Below are 20,551 nucleotides of genomic sequence, written 5' to 3'. Positions count from 1 at the left end.
TCATCAAAAGATAAGAAACAACTTCAGGGCTAAACATATACTACACAGGTAAGGTGTTCGCCTTGCTCATAGCCAACCTGGGTTCAGTCCCTAGCATCCCATATGGTCCTTTCAACATTACTAGGAGTAACCCCTGAGCATCATCGGATGTGTCCTCCAAACAAACAAACAAACAAAAACCAATAGAAGTCAAATAAACAAACAAACAACAAAAAACCCTCAATAATAACGAGCAACTTCAGTGTCTAACATGTTTAAATCTGAGGTGGTACTTTAACATCATTAATAAAATTCCCGTGATGTATTAGATATGCCAAACACAGTAACAACAAGTCTCACGATAGAGACGTTACTGGGCCCACTCGAGCAAATTGGTGAACAACGGGAGGACCGTGACCGTGACCGTGGAATAAAACTGAAGCAAATACATATGCAATTGCTTCTAGTTTTGGGTGGTTGCACATTTAGTAGTGCTCAGGTCTTAGTCCTGCCTCTTTGCTCAGCAGGGGATCAAACTAGGATATTCGATAAGCAAAGTAAGACCTATATCAACTTTCAGGCCTAGTAAATTGCTTCTAAGTTTCTTTTCAGTTTGTTGCAAAATAAAACAGTTCATAATTGAACACTAAGGAAAGAAATATTTCATTAATAGAGAATAATACACATCACTGACGCATATAATTTATAAAATAAATGGTTTCATGAGATAACAAAGATAGAATATTTGTGTCTCCAATATGTTAAATGAAAATTTTGGTTATAGAGTTGGGAGGATGACTTACCTTATATTTCTTTTGAAGGATATTTGAAAGATGTCATAATCACATTGCCTTAACCATAGGGCTTTTTAAAGCCTTGTACTTGATCAATTACTCATCTTGACAATTTATTGATTCTTAGCACAAAAATTTTGAACTAGACTGTAGAGAAAACAAAATTTTTACAGCACATCATCTTTTAAGAATTTGAGTAAAATAATGTCAACTATAGAAAGAGTACTGGAACTCAGTAATCTTGATGATCTTAAGTACACCAACATACTTCAATTAACTACAGATTAAAAGGCAATCTTAAAATTTTTCCAAATGTGATCTTTGACAAAACTCATTCAAACAGAACTAACAGCTCCATCTTTTCTAGCAATTTAATTAGTACCAAAGGTTTGTCTTTTTTATCTATAGATATTCATCACCATCTTTCTAATTATAATCTCACTTATAAAAAAAATCAAATAAATTGAAATAAAGGCACTTTCTAACTTAAAATTTCTATAGAAATGTAGTTGTTTGACAAGAATGGTCAATTGAGTTACTGTAGTTTTTAGGAAAATATCTCAATCTATATAATTCAATGGTATTACAACTAGTAAATTCTCACTAACAAAGAAAATAATCATTGAAAAGAGAAGCCTGCATCCTACTACATCTCAGAAAGACCATTGCCCATGGAACATATATAGTGGAACACTCAGATATTTTCATTTTCCTGTTGTTCACATCCCCATCTACTAGTTACTCTTATGTAGCTGTGACCGTCTTACCAGGATCTGCTGTGAAAGTCTTTTCTTTCCATCTTCTCAATGTTGCAAAACATTACTGGAAAATTCTCCACTCTCTTCCTTTTCTGTGTTAGATGCATACCTTACTACTGATAAGATTTAGTTTCTCCAAGTTAAATATAACTAAGCTAATTGCTAATATAAATCTTATCACTTTTAGTTAGAATTCTTGCAAAGTTTAGGGTGTTCAGTTGATTTTCTCCCTAAGATATTCTGGACACGCTTTACCCAAGGTGATTATAATATTGTTTAATTATTGAGATCCATGAAATCTTTCATCCCACAAAGAGGCTTGAATTCTTATGTGCAGGCTAGACATTATGTTAAGAAGTTCCCAGAATCACCACATATAGTTTCTTTTAACCTACCCTCATAAAGGAATTTAACTGGAATGTGCTTCTCTTTGCCTTCCCTGGAGAAGTACTTAAGGTTGAATGATGCAGAATATAGGAGTCTGGGGAAGATCATTCCCTAAAGTATCTCTTCCCTTCCAATTAACAATCATAAGCAGATGTGATAAATAATTTAATCTTTAATTTGTCATTATATTATTAAAGAAGTGGCTATTTCTTGCAATTAGAGATGTTCATATGAGCCCTAAGACACACTACAGTTCACTTTACTTTTGAAAAGGTGATGCTTATCTAAATCCTTTTTCCAATGAAATAAATCAGGACTTCTTGAAGAAATAATTGATTTTATCATTTATTTATTCAGGTCTTGGGTGTTGAATGGATAAAACAAACAAGAGACTCCAGCATTACTAGACAGTAAGGGAGTAATAACAGACACAGCACATACAAAGTGATGAGATTATACTAAAAAATATAGGCCACTCAAAAGAGCCATCAAAACTCAAAGCTGAAAATTGAACAGTGAGTTATAAACACAGAATGGATGACATAAAACAAAGGAAAAAATTAAATGACCCTAAGTTATCATGTATTATTAATTGTGGAAATCACTAGAGGGGGCTAGACTAAAATCTTCCAAACATATATGTGTATATATGTATATATATGTGTATATATATTTATGTGCTCTCAAAATGTTCACATATGTATATATATGTGCTCTTAAAATATTTTCATCTTAATTATAGACTAATATTTTCTAAATATCACAATATGGTGTGGGGTTAGGTTTTAGTAAATTAAAAATGTCACCTGACTAAGCTTATATCATCAGTGATAAGTTACTAAGTTATATCATAGCATGTATCCACAAATAAGATATGATGAAAATGGCACTTCATTCCTGTGATTTTTTTCCCAGTGACACAAAATAATTTTGAGTCAAATGTCAGATAAAACCAAATGAGACATTTCATACAAAATATCCTTCTAGACCTCAAAAACATAAGGCTAGAAAAAGAGGAAACATTAAAGCTTTCAGTATTTTGGGTTGACAAAGAAAATGTGAAGGCCCAATGCAATGTGACACCTATATCAGATACAGAAAAGAGTAAAAAACTTTCATAGAAACGTTTGTCAGTGCATCTGAAATTTTTTCAATGTCATATTGCTTTAACTGATGTTGACTTTTAAATTTTATTACTATAACAGTTGTTTCAGGCATTCAACTTCCAAACATCAATCCCAAAACAAATGAGACCTTCTGTTCCTACCTACTGCCCCAGCTTGTCCCCTTAGCAGGTACAAAAAAATTTACTTCATACTGCTTGTGACAGTACAAGGGAGAGTGGAATTATAAAACGATTGATCAACAAAAGTTAATATGTGATGTTGTAGTTCAAAATATTACTAAAGCCATCGTCTGAGAATTTACTAGGCTAGCTGTTGCCAGTTTAATCTTTTTTTGTAACTGTTTATCTCATAGAGCTTGGGGGACTTCTATTCAACCTTCCTTCATATTTGCTGTGGTTCTACTGGGAGAGCAGTATTATGAAATTTTGAAGTGTCATGGAGCTGGAATGATTTGGTGGACTGATGAAACTTACTTGTGACACTTGGCTGTTTCTAAGGCAAAAGGTGTCAGGTGTGGTTGCTGCTTTTAAATGAAGCTTGAAATCTGGAAGCATGATATTTCATTTTCTTTTGTTCACTAAAAATTGAACAAATTGTTGCCATTTTGGACACTGGAGAAGAATCGTTCCTTGGAACATGCAATAAAAGAGGTGTCGGAGGCGTCGGTGTCCTTGTCAACACAAACTTGGCCATGAGCATTGATTGTTTCGAATGCCTAACAACTGGAATCAGACGTTTACATTTGAATAGATGTGGCTCGCTGCTGGCAGTTTCTATCTATCTACGCACCAACATCCAATTATGATGAAGGAGAAATTGAGAAGTTCTACATGGAGCTGGAGAAGTTCTATAAAGAAGACCCACCTTTTACAAGATTATTGGGGGTGATTTTAATGCCAAGATAGGACCGAGAAGATCAGCCAAAGAACTTCACATCGGGACCCATGGCCTAGAATGGAACAAACAGGATGAGAGACTGTCTGAGTTTATCATGTCGACCAAGACCATCCATGTTAACTCACAGTTCCAGAAGGCCGAGTCTAAACGTTGGACATGGGAGTCTCCCTGTGGATGGTTCCACAATGGAATAATAGACCATATCATATTCAATCGACAGTTTTGCCTGACTGATGTTGCTGTTGTCCCAAAATTCCAAAAGGGATCAGACCACCAACTCCTTCGTGCAAAATTCTACTTCACAGATCGGGGTGAAAGGCCTGCAAAGTTTAAGAAGAGAACTCCCAGAACGACCACCAACTGGGAGCTCTTTGCACTTTTGCTGCAACATGGGAAGATGCCATTGTTGACAACATTGATGAGGAATACGATCAACTGGTTCAATAACAAACTGGTTCAATAATCAACTGGTTTAATAACACCAAACATTAGCCAAGTGGCACAAATGCTGGCCGACTTTGAACGTGAGTGTGGAAAGGTCGGACTACAGCTGAATCTTACCAAGACAATGTTTATGAGAAACAGCCTCGTTCCTGACACTCCATTCGCTCTCAACGGAACGACCATCTCTGAATGCTACGGTTATGTGTACCTAGTCAAGTAGTCAACATGATGAATGACCTGGCACCTGAGCTGCGCAAGAGGAAGAGAGCGGCTTGGAACACCTTCAAGAGCGTCAAAGAAATAGCTAAGAGGACGAAGAACCTCCAGCTCTGGGCACATCTCTTTGATTCCACTGTTCTTCCTGCATTATATACGTCTCAGAGACCTGTGCCCTAAGCAAACAGGATGAGAACACTATTTCGGTCTCCCAAAGAGGAATTGAAAGAACTATGCTTGTAGTATCATGTTTCACTCAAATGAGAGATAGAATCCGGAGTTTTGACCTCCATTGACGATCAACAATCAGAAATGCTGTCTCGTTTGCCAAGGCATCAAAAATCAGATGGGCTGATCATGTAATGAGATTTAGAGATGACTGCTGGACTAGAGCTGTTACAACTGGATTCCACAGGACGTCAAAAGACCACGTGGCTGCCCACCTACCAGATGGTCGGACTTCTTCATCAAGATCATGAATGATCGGTTTGAAGCTCTTCGTGGTCCTAGAATGAACAGATGTCATTGGGCTACACTAGCACGTGACAGGGACATATGGAGATGTTACTGGTGCCCGCTTTAGCAAATCGACGATTAACAGGAAGTCAAGTGATCAAGTGATTACTAAAACTTTTTATTGTGTGGGTATTTGTAGCCCCTCATTGGTCATGGTCACTGTCCTCCCGTTGTTGATCGGTTTTGCTTGAGCGGGCCCAGAAACATCTCCATCGTGAGACTTATTATTACCGTGTTTGGCATATTGAATACATCATGGGTAGCTTGCCAGGCTTTCTGAGAGGGGCGGAGGAATCGAACCCCACTCGGCCAGCCCAGCTGCGTGCAAGGCAAATGCTCTACGATAGCACAGTGGATAGGATGTTTGCTTTGCATGTGACCGACCTGGCCAACCCGAGTTCGATTCCTCCACCCCTCTTGGAGAGTCTGGCAAGCTACCGAGAGTATATTGCCCACACAGCAAAGCTGGCAAGCTACTCGTGATGTATTTAATATGCCAAACCCAGTAACAACAAATTCTCACAATGGAGATGTTACTGGGCCTGCTTGAGCAAATCAATGAACAACAGGAGGACGGTGCTTACAGTAGCCCCACATAGTTTTATGATATTTTGCTTTATTTCTTTAAAAATTCCGTTATAATTTTGATAGTTTGAGTAGTGGGTAGGGCGTTTGCCTTGCATGTGGCCAACATGGCTGACCTGAATTCGGTTCCTCTGCCCCTCTTGGAGATCCTGGCAAGCTACCGAGAATATCTCACCCGAACGGCAAAGCCTGGCAACCTACCTGTGACATATTTGATATGCCAAACACAGTAACAAGTCTCACAGTGTTATTGTGCCTGGTTGAGCTAGTCGATGAACAACGGGAGGACAGTGTCAGTGACAGTGAGTAGCAATCCAATTTTAAAAATTAACAAATTACCTAATTAGACAATTCCCCAAAGAAGATATCCACATATCCATAGATAGAATACAGATTAGAATAATTTATTATTAGAGACATGCCAATCAAAGCCATAATGAGATTATCTCTGGTGACAAAGGTCTATGTCAACAAGTTTTAAATACTAAGTGTTGTTTAGGATGTGAAAAAAAAATAAATCTAGCACATTATTGGTAATGTGAATTGGTGGAGCCTCTGTGGAAAACTGTGTAGATTTTCCACAAAAATTCCAGAAATGAAGAGCTGTATGTCATAAGAAATATCATGCATATATAACACCCCAGGTTTGATATTCATACCCATATCACACCAAGTAATTCCTGTCATGGCCTTGAATGCCCCTTAGTAAATCAGCAAAGAAATTCTGCTTGTTTCCATAATAATTCTGTTTAAAAAACAGTATCAGTCTTATGTACTTTTCCAAAACATAATGAAAACACTAAATTGAAAGGATACCTTTATCCCTAGATTCATAACAGCATTGTTCACAATAGCCAAAATATGAGATACCTAAATAGTCATTGCAAACTACAGGATAAAATATTGTGGAATTGTGGCATATATGTGTGTATGTATAAATATAATTTTTAAATATAATAATGTTATGAATTTAAATTTGAAATTGTGTCTTTAGGGACAAGTATGGAATAAGATTATGAAAAGGGGAAAACTTGACTGTTGTGGATGTTATTTATTGGTTGAGCTAGAGTGTAGAAAGATCTTGTTGAGTCCTGCCTTTCATAACTGGGAGATAGAGAACTATAATTGGAAGCGTTGGCTTAAAAATAAATCTACTTTAAAACAGGTATGTTTTATGGTGACTTTTAAAATCACTGGCAATTAGGTCCTGCTGCTACTTCTTGTGACTTCCCACTGGAGCACGGTTGACCGACTTTGACACTCAACAGCCAATCCATGCTCCTCCTTCATCTTGCTCTCTCCCAATTTCAGCCTCAAGCCACTGCTGTGCTCTCTCATACCAGTGCCTTTGTGACTAGTAATCTGCACAGCCAATGTTATGGCAGCAAGACGCTGAACACAGATCTAATTTCATGGAAAATCTGTGTAGACATGCCTTTGACACACTCTTGTCACAGACATAGTATTTATGTGCCTTAATATCTAGGCACTAGTATTTCCAGAATCACTTGATCATAGATAGACCCAGAATCTCAGAGCACACAAAATCACATGGCAAGAGGAATCCCTTAGTAATCATCTTTCCCATGGACCAAAAAGAACAAGAAAGCCAATTGACCTTGCTTCAAAATAGAACTTAATTATCATTGTTACCCAAAAGATTTCTGTTGTTTTGGACACATAAATCTCCTATGTGACTTTGATGCCAGCGATGGAGCTCCATGGAGCCTATGCTGTGATTTCATGGGATATCTGCCTTATCGGGTACGTGAGGCCTTATAACATATAAAAGACATTGTTTCTCACTAAGTCAGTACTTTTGGCATGCATCTTTTTTGCTATAATTGACATTAGAAGTATCTCCTCTATTGGTGATTGGATAGATACTTGACAGTAATATCACCAAACAATTTGAACAGCACAAAAAATAAGATAATTTTCGATCTATTATGACCTGTTATGCAATTTATGAAATTAAATACATTGAATCTTGATGTAGTAGTTACACTCAATATTATAAAGGTTCTACTTATGAAGAAAAATCATACATATTCTTTGTTGTATGTTTCATTATACATATATATGTGTATTTATACATATATATGTATAATATATATGTATATATGTATGTACCTGTGTACCACTGTCCCCAAAGAAAAGTCTGTCCTCCTGTTGTTCAATGATTTGCTCAAGCAGGCCCAGTAATTTCTCCATTGTGAGACTTGTTACTGTGTTTGGCATATCAAATACGTCACGGGGAGCTTGCCAGTCTTTGCCGTGTGGGCGAGATACTCTCGGTAACTTGTCAGGCTCTCCGAGAGGGGCAGAGGAATCGAACTCATTGCTGGCCAAAGAAAAGTATATTATGAAAAAGTTGGGGATAGTACTCAGTGGTCAGGTGCACATTTTGCATGTATGAGAAACGCGTTTGGTCTTCTGCACTATAAAACCAAATTTAAAAATAAAACTTTAAAGGAAATTTTTATGGGGTCATGAGGATCATGTGCTATGAACTAAATGTCACAATTTATTAGGTTCAGTTTAGTTTCCATTGACTCTCCTCTCCTCTTTCTGAAGGAAAAATTAGACAAAAAAGAAAAACACAGAAAAGAAAAATATATCAGTATTATTATTTATGTGGCATGTTCAAATTTAAATCAGTACCATTATACCAAGCAAGATGTTATAACACAAAATAGATAATGATAGTCTAAATGTTCACCATACATTAAGTATATAATATGTAGACTGATAAACTTCAACAATTTTATTTGTAGAAGAAATTATTTTAGAAGTGAGTGTTAGACAAATAAACAACAAATAGCATTTCTGTTATTAAGAAGTATTGAATAACTCGGTTGATAATTCTCAAGAGACACATTATATAATAAGAAAGTATCAAACTAGTATAAGTGATCTTTGGAAGAATATTAGTTTTATTTCTATAATTATAACTGTATACACACTGCTGCCATAACTTTCCTGTGGGAGTTGTTCCCTCTGTGACCTGGGTCTTTCTATTCAAGTTATTGCCACTGACTTATACCTAAAAGCTTCTTATAGGTGTAAAATCCATCAGAGTATCAAAGACTCTCTCCATCGATTTGCTGTTCAGATGTACAGATGCAGGAAAACATAAGAAAGAAACCAGTGTGGAGTTTGGACTTAGCATTTTTAAGAAATGTAAAATTCTACAGTGAGCTCTGTGCTATATGTGGAGGGGGTTAGGACATGTTTGAGATTATTAAAAACACATATATAGAAACAAATGATGTTGGTGAAGTAAAATCTTGTTTAAATTATGCTTAATAATTTTCCTTATGCCAATTTTCCAAAAAATATTTTTGAAAAATATGATGGATGGTAATTAGAAGATACAGTAATAGTTCTAAGCCAAATCTGGCATTATGTGAAAAGTCATTTAATATAGTGAGATAAGTCTAAAGTTCCCAAATTATACAAAATAAATTATATACAAACTTAATGTTAGACTTGCAAAATTTCCAGTGACAGTTTCTAACTTGCAGAACTAGAACAGTAATAAATAATATCTACTTATTCAGGCAATATTAAAGATTAACTGGCTGATACTGAAAAGTTTTTAGTAAATGACTGGAATATATAATTATTTAGTGTGTTATCTTAACATTGCACTCTAAACATGATTCAAAAAACAAAAACCATATCAATGGGCCTTGAAGTTTTTGTACTATGTTTTTATTCTATCTCATGTTCTTAGTCTGTTTAAATGTCTATGAAAAATGTAGTTTCTTATGTCTGTCCAAACAATTCTAATTTTTTTCCTTAGAGCTTAAAGTTTAAGGAAGATATTCTCAAGAGAAAATCTATCATAAAGGTATGTAAAAATATTGACTCAAATTTAGTAATTAAAATTTTTCCCTAAATGTATATTTCTGAGATTATATGAGTGTTGTATATGTGACACACACACGGAGAGAGAGAGCAAGAGAGAGAACAAGAGAGAGAGAGAGAGAGACTGAGAGAGAGCAAGAGAGCACAAGAGAGAGAGCAAGAGAGAGAGAAGAGAGAAGTAAAAGAGAGGAGTCAGGCACAGTTATTATGTTTTTCTTTAAAAATTAAGCCAAAGGAAGAAAAAATGATTTATGAATAAGATGGGCAGGAGATATTTCTTCATGAGGCTTTTTGATATTTTTTGCATGTAGAATTCACAAGATTCTATAGTTACTGACTTGAAAGTTTTTACCTTTGGTTCATTCATTATAGTTAGAATAGCACTATACTAATGTTTAAGATTCTAAGACTTGCACAATATTCCAGAAATATTTTAAACCAAGAATTTGTATATTTTAGTTTTCTAGCACTTTAGAAATTATGTTTCTATACTATTTAAACAAAAATTATTCTCATTAGAATCTTTTTCTCCTATTGACTGATCCTATTTCACATAAATATGATTGCAATTTGATAATACCAATGCATATTAAAACTATTTTTTTGCAATCTATTTTGAACCCTCAACAGACATTGCAACACACATTTTATCATTTATATAGTTTATGTGTGCCTAATAGGTTATTCATTCTTCATTATCATGCTCAGAACATATAATCCACAGGTAAAACCATGTATTACTAAAAATGTTAGCATCTATTTCATAGAACAATTTCTCTGCAAAAATTTTTGAGAATGTGAATTTGATAAGGTAAAATCATAGTCCTTTCTACAGTAAATATCATGATGTATACATTTTTCATAAATTGACTTGGTCATAGAATAGGCAAGTAGATCTCTATTACTAATTACACTTACCTGGCTACAAAAATTGATCAGGGACTCATAGGTCTGAGCCAGGGTTTGATCCCTGACATCAATGTCCCCCCCAAGTAGCTTAACAAAAGAAGGAAATGGAAAGAATGAAGGACTTAATGATAACCAAAAGGAAAGTTGCTTAAAATAATATGAACTCATTAAAACATTTCCGTGCCTTGATTTGGAGCCTTGCTTTTGCTTTTTCTTTGATTCAATATTTAGTTCCACTGCACATTTATAATATATCTATGCGATTTCAAACTTCATTGAAGTTCTCATATTCATAAGAGGGATATGTTGTGCAGGATATTATTCAGATAATGAAATGGTAGAACATTGTAAAACATGGTATCTTTTAGAGAAAAGACACAAAGAAAAGTCTCTTAGAAATAACAGTGAAAAACATCGGGAATGCAATCAGATACAGATATATATTTAGCTTAATACTTGATAATGTAATTATTATTACACTATATTTGATTTGTATATATCTATGAAATATAAAATGAGTACTAGAACTCCTACAAGATTTTATGTGTTGAATGCAGGTAAAACTTTCAAAAATTACATACAAAAAGCACGTTCCCATTAAAATACCATTTGTTACATAACAACTTCTTTACTCTAAAATAAAATAGGTTTGTAATAATGTGATCTTCAGTAAAACAGGTTTGTAAAACATAAATCCTACATGATCCATACTTTTTTGTTGTGCTAATATTCTAAAACTTAAGATTTGCTCTTGAACATGGATTGCTTTCTATATAATTTCAGATGAACTGAATTTTTGCTGTCTTCCAACTCACCTGTATCTTATGGAAAACACGACCAATGTCACGGAATTTATTTTTATTGGACTGTGGGAAAACAAGCAAATTGAGCTCCTGTTCTTTTTCTTCTTCCTGCTGTGTTACCTGGCTGTCTTGCTGGGAAACATCATTGTCTTACTGACAATCATTTGCAGTCACCTAATCCAACAACCAATGTATTATTTTCTCTGCCACCTCTCCCTCATGGATCTCAGCTACACTTCCAGTGTGGTCCCCAGGCTAATCAGGGACTTAGCTGCCACGAGGAAAAACATTTCCTATGGTGGCTGTATGACCCAGCTCTTCACTCTCCACTTGCTGGCTGGGGTTGAGGTATTCATCTTGGTGTCCATGGCTTTTGACCGTTATGCGGCTATTGTCAAACCCTTGCACTACATGGTCATTATGAACAGGCAGCGGTGTAACCTGTTGATCTTTATGGCCTGGGTTTTGGGTTTCTGGCACTCGGTTGCTCTCCTGTTGACATTACTCAGTTTACCTTTCTGTGGTCCGAATCACATAGACCACTACCTTTGTGATGTGAAACCTCTTTTGAAACTGGTGTGCAGAGATATTCGCGTTATTAACATCTTAATGATTGCAAACTCGGGGATAGTGTCGATTGTTGTTTTTCTTGTCCTCGTTGCTTCTTACATAGTCATATTATATCATTTAAGGAACCACTCCTCGGCAGGGCGCCGCAAAGCTCTCTCAACCTGCAGTTCCCATGTAATGGTGGTAGTTCTCTTCTTTGTCCCTTGTATCTATGTGTATGTTCTACCTGCAGGCGGGGAGAACATGGATAAAGAAATCTCCGTGTTTTACACAGTGATCTCCCCTATGCTGAATCCTCTCATCTACACCCTGAGAAATGTGGAGATGAAAGTCGCCATTCAGAAGGTCTGGTCGAAGATAACACACACTGAATTAAAGTGAATAAGATAAACACTTTCATTCGTGGGTTCTATGTATCCTTTCAGATGTTAGAGTAAAATCTGTAATTTTCCTTGGGGGACTGGAGCCAATGACCATGTGTTAGATGAACTAAGAAGAAAGTGACATTGATTCAGATTGCCCTGCGCGAACTTAAAGAGTTTTAAAGTTCACTTTATTTCTTTTGTGTGTGTGGTGCTTAGAATAACTGGATGAGAAATGCAGTTTTATTTCTTTATTTCTTATATTTTGTAAATTGAATCACTGTGAGATAGACTTACAGAGTTGGTCGTTTTTGAGTCTCAGTCATACAATGTTCCAATACCCATCCCTTCACCTTTGTACATTTCCCACCATCATTGTTCCCAGTTTTCCTCCTACTACCCTACCCATTCCCCCAACCTCTCTCCGCCTCCCCTGACATACATACTTTTAAGAATTGATCTAGTTCCAGGTGACATCTGAAATTTGATGATTGCAGATAAACCCTTCAAGACTAGTTCTCTGATTATAACACTCTTCTCTCCAAAAAAAAATTGTGGAAGCCTATTTTCCTTTAAATAAAATTTGATCTCTTCCTTAATTTACCAGATATGTCCTCTAATTGGTCCAACTTGAATATGCTAATCTTACAATTTGCTCTTTAAATAAAAATATTGTGTTACAGTGTAAATTTTTGACTCAGTAATTTTTAGGTAATAAGTGACTCTATGTTTTTATTAGTGTGGATATATTTTTTTTAACAATGTGCACTTGCATTTTCCAAAATCTACAAAATGAGTAATATTATACATAATACATATGTGCCACACAATACTTTAGCTCATAGATGTAAAATTTTAGGCTGGCACATGATAACAAGCTCCTCATATTAGGTATTAATTCTCTTTTTCTTCTTTTTACTTCTGTCACTGCCTGCATCCTTTCATCTTGCTAAACTGGGTCATAAACATTCCTAATACATACTGAAAATTCTTTCTTGTGTTTTATGATCCACATGAAAATATCACTGCTTAAGTGCATTTATGCCTGAGTAGGTTCTTGCGTAGAACATGACAACTCTGCTTACCATACTCCAGATGTTATAAAGTTATAATTATTAATTTGACAACATTAAGAGGATAGTTTTGGATCACTGAGGTTTATGTTCAGGTCTCACACTGGTTTCATGCTGGTTACACACTTCCCATTTACATCATCCTTCTTAGTCCATTATCCTCTCTAGATGCTCTGTCACTGGTGTTCTGCAGTCAGTCACTGGTACTGCGTAGCCTCCCCTTGCGGCCTATGACCCAGCGACTCTCTGTCCTCTCATCTATGATTAGGCTTCATCCACATCCATTTGGGTATGGGAGAGAACTGCCTCACTTATTTTCTTTCAGAGCATAGATAAAGGGCAAAGAAAGACTGCCTTCCATCGATTATGCAAATGGGGTAAAAGAGGTAGTTGCTTAACTAGGGTCTTCTTTATATGATACCCCATTTTCCACCCAAGTCATCCCATTATTTATTTTGGCTGAGACCTCTTCATTGAAATATAAAAAGACTGATTTAATTAGATTACCTGCTACCTCCCATTTGCTCCCATCTCAACATCCTCTGCAGATCCACTGACAAAATCAGTATTTCTAATCCTTCCCCGACTTCTAATTTTGATTCAACAGTATGACCTTATTTCAGTCATCTCAATGTTTGTGCTTCTTCTTGTGTAATTATTTCAATATGCCACTGTCATAAAACTAAAGGGGATAATGGCTTTGTTATTTGTATACTTATGTCAGCAATAAAATGAAGACGTAGTTAATTAATATAATTTAAATATGTTCTTTTTTGTTTGACTGCATACATTATTATCCCATATTTAGCAATTTATTTTTGTACACAATAAACAGGAATAAGGAATAAAATCAGTGGGCTGGAAAGATAGTACAGGGATTAAAGACCAGTTTGCATGTTTCTGATCTTGGTTGGATCTCCAGTACCAAATAGGTAAAGGTAAAGGTAAAGGCCCTCCCGTTGATCGTCGATTTGCTCGAGCGGGCCCAGTAACGTCTCCATTGGAGACTTTGTTGTTACTGTGTCTGGCATATCGAATACTCTCGGTAGCTTGCCGGGCTCTCCGAGAGGGGCGGAGGAATTGAACTCGGGTCGGCCATGTTGGCCGCTTGTAAGGCGAACGCCCTACCGCTGTGCTATCACTCCAGTACCAAATATTTTCTCCAAAGCGTCACCAAATGCTGTCTTGAAGGCCCCTAAGACCTCTGGGTTGGCCTATGTGGCCCCAAGTGCCATAGGGCTCATATTGGCGCCTTTGTACTGATACAGTATCCAAGCTATATGAGAATTGTTGGGAGGGACCACCAGGCTTCCTAAGCACTGCTTAAGAGCCATCTTCTACCAAATAATAAAATGAATAAAATCAGAAAGGGCAAAACTTGAGCTTATATCATCATGTATATATGAGAAAGAGAAAATCTGGAGAGTCTCAATTCCCTATAATTTATTTTACTTATTTATTTTCTGCAGTAAGGTAATTAAGGATTGCAAATCTAAGTGTCAATTCTGTCTCTCTCTATATGTGTGTGGAAATATGTATACAAATATGTACATAAACAGATATGCATACATATACTTGATATTTGAATCTTGGGAATGTATAAATAAATACTTAATGTTTTATAAGTTTCATAAATGACAAATAGAATTTTAAGAAACTCATTCTTTTAGATTGAGTGAAAGAAATTTGAACTCTACAAAACATGAGGCGAAAGATGGTTTAGAGATAGAGACGTAATCTAATTCCAGCACAGTTTTTAGTAAGTAGTTGAAGGGAAAATTAACATTAAAAACATAAATATGCTGGCATAATTTGAGAATTTATCAAAGAATGGCGTACACAGTGACTAAGATGTGAAAATATTATGAAGGAATTGGAGAAAATGTAGCTCAGTGACACAGTTTATATCTGAAGTTCCAGAGGTCTAGATTCAATTGTTGACTAAATCCAATAACCTCAAACAAACAAAAGCACACTGGCTTTCCATTTCTGTATTCTCTCGTATAGAATAATAATAATATTAGTCATAACAATAATAAGTGTGAGTATACATTACAGTTTAATATAAATATGTAAATATATACCAAGAAAACATGGAGTACCAATATAGGAGTATATTATGAGCTGAAAGAAAATAAATACACATTTACATTAAAAAGTAAACTGCTAAAAAGCAACTTTTTAAGATAATAAAATATGCAATTCTTATAGGAAAAAGATTGATCTTGTGTTAAAAATATTAGAAAAATAAACCAAATAAAAATGTATAATCATTTTTAAAATTACAAGAAATTTAAATTTTTATTTCTATAGAGATCCTGGGCTGGAGCGATAGCACAGTGGGTAGGGCGTTTGCCTTGCACGCAGCCAACATGGCCGACCCGAGTTCGATTCCTCCGCCCCTCTCGGAGAGCCCGGCAAGCTACCAAGAGTATTCGATATACTAGACACAGTAACAACAAAAGTCTCTAATGGAGACGTTACTGGGCCCACTCGAGCAATTTACCAAGAAAGGTTAAAAATAAAGAGAATGAGGGGCTAAAGAGATAGTAAAGAGGGCAGGAAATTTATTTTGCACATGCCTGACCTGAGTTTGATCCTTGAACAACCCATGTGGTTCTCTGAGCCCCATTAGGGGTTATGTCTGATTGCAGATGTAGGAGAAAGCCTAGAACATTTAGAAAAAGAAAAATACTCCCAAAAGAAAATATAAATAAGCTCAGATCACATTTTGTATAAGAAATAGCATAGCTGTATATGCAATCATGAGGAAATTTCTAAGGCCCATAAAATCCAAATGGAGCACAAATTCTTCAGATTCAACATGGAGAAATTAAAAGTAAAAACAAAAATATCAAAAATAGTTTAAAAAACAGATACTTACTTTGCTAAATATACAGAAATAATGGTTCACATACAGAAAGCTGAATATTATTATAATGTGAATTCTAACCAAAAATAAAACATGTTAAACCAATTAACAGAAATAACAAGTACATGTTTTTTTATAACTGTCCTCCCGTTTTTCATTGATTTGCTCGAGCAGGCCCAGTAACGTCTCCATTTTTGAGACTTGTTGTTACTGTGTTTGGCATACTGTATACATCACGGGTAGCTTGCCTTGCAGGTGATATACTCTCAGTAGTTTGCCAGGCTCTCTGAGAGGGGCAGAGGCATCGAACCTGGCTGGGCAAGGCTGGCTGCATGCAAGGCAAATGCCCTACTGCAATGCTATGGCTCCACTGGTCTAAAACTAATATGTAAATTCAAGGACCTAAATTATTTTTTTATTTTTAAGAACCTCAATTTCCATTTTCTAATCACCTTCCAAGAACCCAAATTACTTTTTAATTTTAAGAAATAATAAAATGGGAGAATACCTGGAGCAATAGCACAGTAGGTAGGGTATTTGCCTTGCACACAGCCCACCTGGCTTTGATCCCCAGCATCCCATATAGTTCCATGAGCACTGCCAGGACTAATTCCTGAGTTCAGAGCCAGGAGCATACCCTGTGCATCACTGGGTGTGACTCAAAAAGCAAAAAAATTTAAAAATAAATAAATAAATAATGAATAAAATGGGAGCATTTAAACTGAAATAAAGACATACATACTATGAAGATTTCTATTAAAAATGATAAGATAGTTTTTAAATATATACATTTTCTGTACTCTTATATTCACCATTGACCTGATTATGCTATCAAGATGTGTACATTATAAATATAAAAAAATTCATACGATTAAATCATCAAAATTTTTTTAATGTATTCTTGTTAGTTATTTCACAAGGAATTATTATTTTTTATTTTTATTAGTGAGACATCATGAGGTACAGTTGTAGACTTACAAGTTTTGTGCTTGGGTTTCAATTATACTATGATCAAATACCCATCCCTCCACCAGTGCCCATTTCACACCACCACGGATCCCAGTATCCCTACCAACCCCCATCCCCCCCCATCCCAACCTGCCTCTATGGCAGGGTATTCCCCTCTGTTCTCTCTCTCTCTCCTTTTGTTTGGTTTGCAAAAGAGGCATTGAGTGGCAATCATGTTTGGTCTACTTTCAGCATGCTTTTCCCATCCTGGGAGGAGGATCCTAACAACACCCTTTATTTGGTGTTCCCTTCTCTATCTGAGCTGCCTTTTCCCCTAGCATGTGTGGCTGGCCTCCAAGCCATGGAGCAAAATTCCTGGTACTAATCTCAGCCATTCTTGGGTGTTGGTCTCCTATTTTGTTACTTTATGTTTCCCCGATGAATGCAATCTTTCTATGTCTATCCCTCTCTTTCTGACTCATTTCGCTTAACATGATACTTTTCATGTAGTACCACGTGTATGTAAATTTCATGACTTCATCTTTTCTAACGGCTACATAGTACTCCATTGTGTAATTGTACTAAAGTTTCTTTAACCAGTCATCTGTTCTCGGGCATTCAGGTTTTTTCCAGATTCTGGCTATTATAAAGAGTGCTGCAATGAACAAACAAGTGCAGATGTCATTTCGACTGTACTTTTTTTCTTCTCTGGGATATATTCCCAGGAGTGGAATTGCTGGGTCAAATGAGAGCTCAATTTCTAATTTTTTTGAGAATCATTCACACTGTTTTCCAAAAGGGCTAAAACAGTCAGCATTTCCAACAGCAGAAAGAGGATCCCTTTCATGCCACATCTGCGCCAGCACTGGTTGTTTTTGTTCTTGTGGTTGTGGGCCAGTCTCTGTGGTGTGAAATGATCTCTCATTGTGGTTTTGTTCTGCATCTCCCTGATGATTAATGATGTGGAGCATTTTCTCATGTGCCTTTTAGCCATTCGAATTTCTTCTTTGAGAAAGTTTTTGTTCATTTCATCGCCCCATTTTTTTTATGGGGTTGGATGTTTTCTTCTTGTGGAGTTCAACCAGTACTTTGTATATCCTTGATACCAACCCCTTGTCGGATGTGTATTGGGCGAATATCCTTTCCCATTCTGTAGACTGTCTTTGTATTTTGGTCACTGTTTCTTTTGAGGTGCAGAAGCTTCTTAATTTAAGATAGTCCCATTTGTCTATCTCTGTTTTCACTTGCTTGGCCAGTGGCATGACATCTTTGAAGATACCATTAACTTCAATATCATGGAGGGTTTTGCCAACCTTGTCTTCAATGTACCTTATGGATTCTGGTCTGATGTTGAGGTCTTTAATCCACTTTGATCTTTCTTTTGTACATGGCATTAGGCAGAGATCTGAGCCCACTTTTTTGCATGTAGCCGTCCAGTTTTGCCAGCACAATTTGTTAAAGAGGCTTTCCTTGCTCCACTTCACTTTTCTTGCCCCCTTATTGAAGATTAGATGATCATATGCTTGAGGGGAGATGTCAGTATATTCAACCCTGTTCCATTGGTCTACAGCTCTGCCTTTGTTCCAGTACCATGCTGTTTTAATTATTACTGCTTTGTAGTAGAGTTTGAAGTTAGGAGGTTGATTCCTCCCATTTTCTTTTCCCCAAGAGTTGCTTTAGCTATTCGTGGGGGCTTATTGTTCCATATAAATTTCAGGAGTGTTTGCTCCATTTCTTTGAAGAATGTCATGCGTATCCCAATAGGGATTACATTAAATTTGTACAGTGCTTTAGGGAATATTGCCATTTTGACAATGTTAATTCTTTCTATCCATGAACAGGGGATATTTTTCCATTTCCTCGCATCCTCTTTTATTTCCTGAAGTAGCGTTTTGTAGTTTTCTTTGTATAGGTCACTTACTTACTTAGTTAAGCTGATTCCTAGGTACTTGATTCTCTGGGACACAATTGTGAAAGGGATTGTTTTCTTCATGTCACTTTCTTCTTTTTCACTATTTGCGTATAGTAAAGCCACGGACTTTTGGGTATTGATTTTGTAGCTTGCAACTTTACTATACAAGTCTATTGTTTCTAGGAGTTTCTTGGTAGAGGTTGTAGGGTTCTCTAAGTATAGTATCATATCATCTGCAAATAGTGAGAGCTTGATTTCTTCCTTTCCTACCTGGATGCCCTTAATATCTTTTTCTTGCCTAATAGCTATTGCAAGTACTTCCAGTACTATATTGAACAGCACTGGAGAGAATGGACATCCTTGTCTCGTCCCTGATCTTCGAGGGAAGGCTCTCAGTTTTTCCCCATTGAGGATGTAGGCTTGTGGTAGATGGCTTTAATTATATTGAATAAAGTCCCCTCTACCCCCATTTTGGCGAGGTTTTTTTATCATTAAAGGGTGCTGGATCTTGTCACATGCTTTCTCTGCATCTAATGATATGGTCATATGATTTTTATCTTTTCTTTTGTTAATATGATGGATTATGTTGATTGATTTTCGACTGTTAAGCCATCCTTTCATCCCCGGGATGAATCCCACTTGGTCATGGTGTATGATCTTTTTGATGAGTAGTTGAATTCTATTTGTTAGTATAGTTCAGTTAGGGGGACGAAGAGGAAGAGGCAGATGCTCAGAGCTGTTTTGTCTCTTAATGTCCGAGAGGATGCCTGGGGGGCTGGCATGGAGAAATCCAAGTCTTGGGTTCGAGAAGCAGAAGATAAATTGACCTGGGTGGGGGAGAGAAGACCAGCTCAGCTTGGGAGATGAAGAGGAAGAGCTCACAAGGAATTTTGATCTGGCAGTCAGGTTTATAGTTCAAAGACCTGAGACAAACTTTGCATAAGAGACCTTGGTTTTGATGTTCAGCAATGACTCCTATAAGCACCACAGAATGTAACTCTGGTAGCCCCCAGAAGCACGAGACTGGAGTCGTACAGGGTCAATGGTCTAAGCACTAAACCATCCATTTCAGTTCTGAACACTAAACCATGTATTTCAGTTGTCTGAGCACTAAATCATCCATTCTGGTTGTCTGAGCATCACTAGGAATGGTTCCTGGTCCCCTAATCATTGCTTGTTAGCCCCCACCCCCATTTTTCTGTGTTGAGAATTTCTAAGATTTATTCCTTTACAACTTTCACATATTCATTTATGGTACTATTAGTTATAGTCATTAACATGAATTTATTACATTACTAGGAATTATTTATTTTATTTTATTTATTTATTTGTTCAATTTTTTTTTTTGCTTTTTGTGGCCACATCTAGTTGTGTAAGGGTTTACTTCTGACTCTCCATCTGTGATCACTCCTAGAAAGTCTCAGATCATATATGATGCTTGGAATAGAACCCACGTTGGCTGCATGCAAGGGAAGCACTCTACTCACTGTACTGCATCTTTTGCCCTAGAAATTATTTTATATTTA

At 36.4% G+C, this 20,551-nt stretch overlaps 1 protein-coding gene across 1 annotated transcript; it reads left to right on the top strand.

Annotated features, from left to right (window-relative positions):
- Window positions 1-11,309: 11,309 nt before the first annotated feature.
- LOC130044787 (olfactory receptor 4P4-like) lies at window positions 11,310-12,239 on the top strand. Its single transcript, XM_056137420.1, has one exon. It carries the CDS (start codon window positions 11,310-11,312, stop codon window positions 12,237-12,239), a length of 930 nt encoding a protein of 309 aa, XP_055993395.1.
- Window positions 12,240-20,551: the final 8,312 nt, after the last annotated feature.

The sequence above is a fragment of the Sorex fumeus genome, unplaced genomic scaffold, assembly GCF_029834395.1.
Source record: "Sorex fumeus unplaced genomic scaffold, SorFum_2.1 ptg000007l, whole genome shotgun sequence".
NCBI lineage: Eukaryota > Metazoa > Chordata > Mammalia > Eulipotyphla > Soricidae > Sorex > Sorex fumeus.
This window is presented reverse-complemented; position numbering and strand designations above follow the sequence as displayed.

Bases quoted from the DNA above. Each gene is read 5' to 3' on its own strand.
- LOC130044787 (XM_056137420.1), top strand. From the start codon at position 11,310: ATGGAAAACACGACCAATGTCACGGAATTTATTTTTATTGGACTGTGG.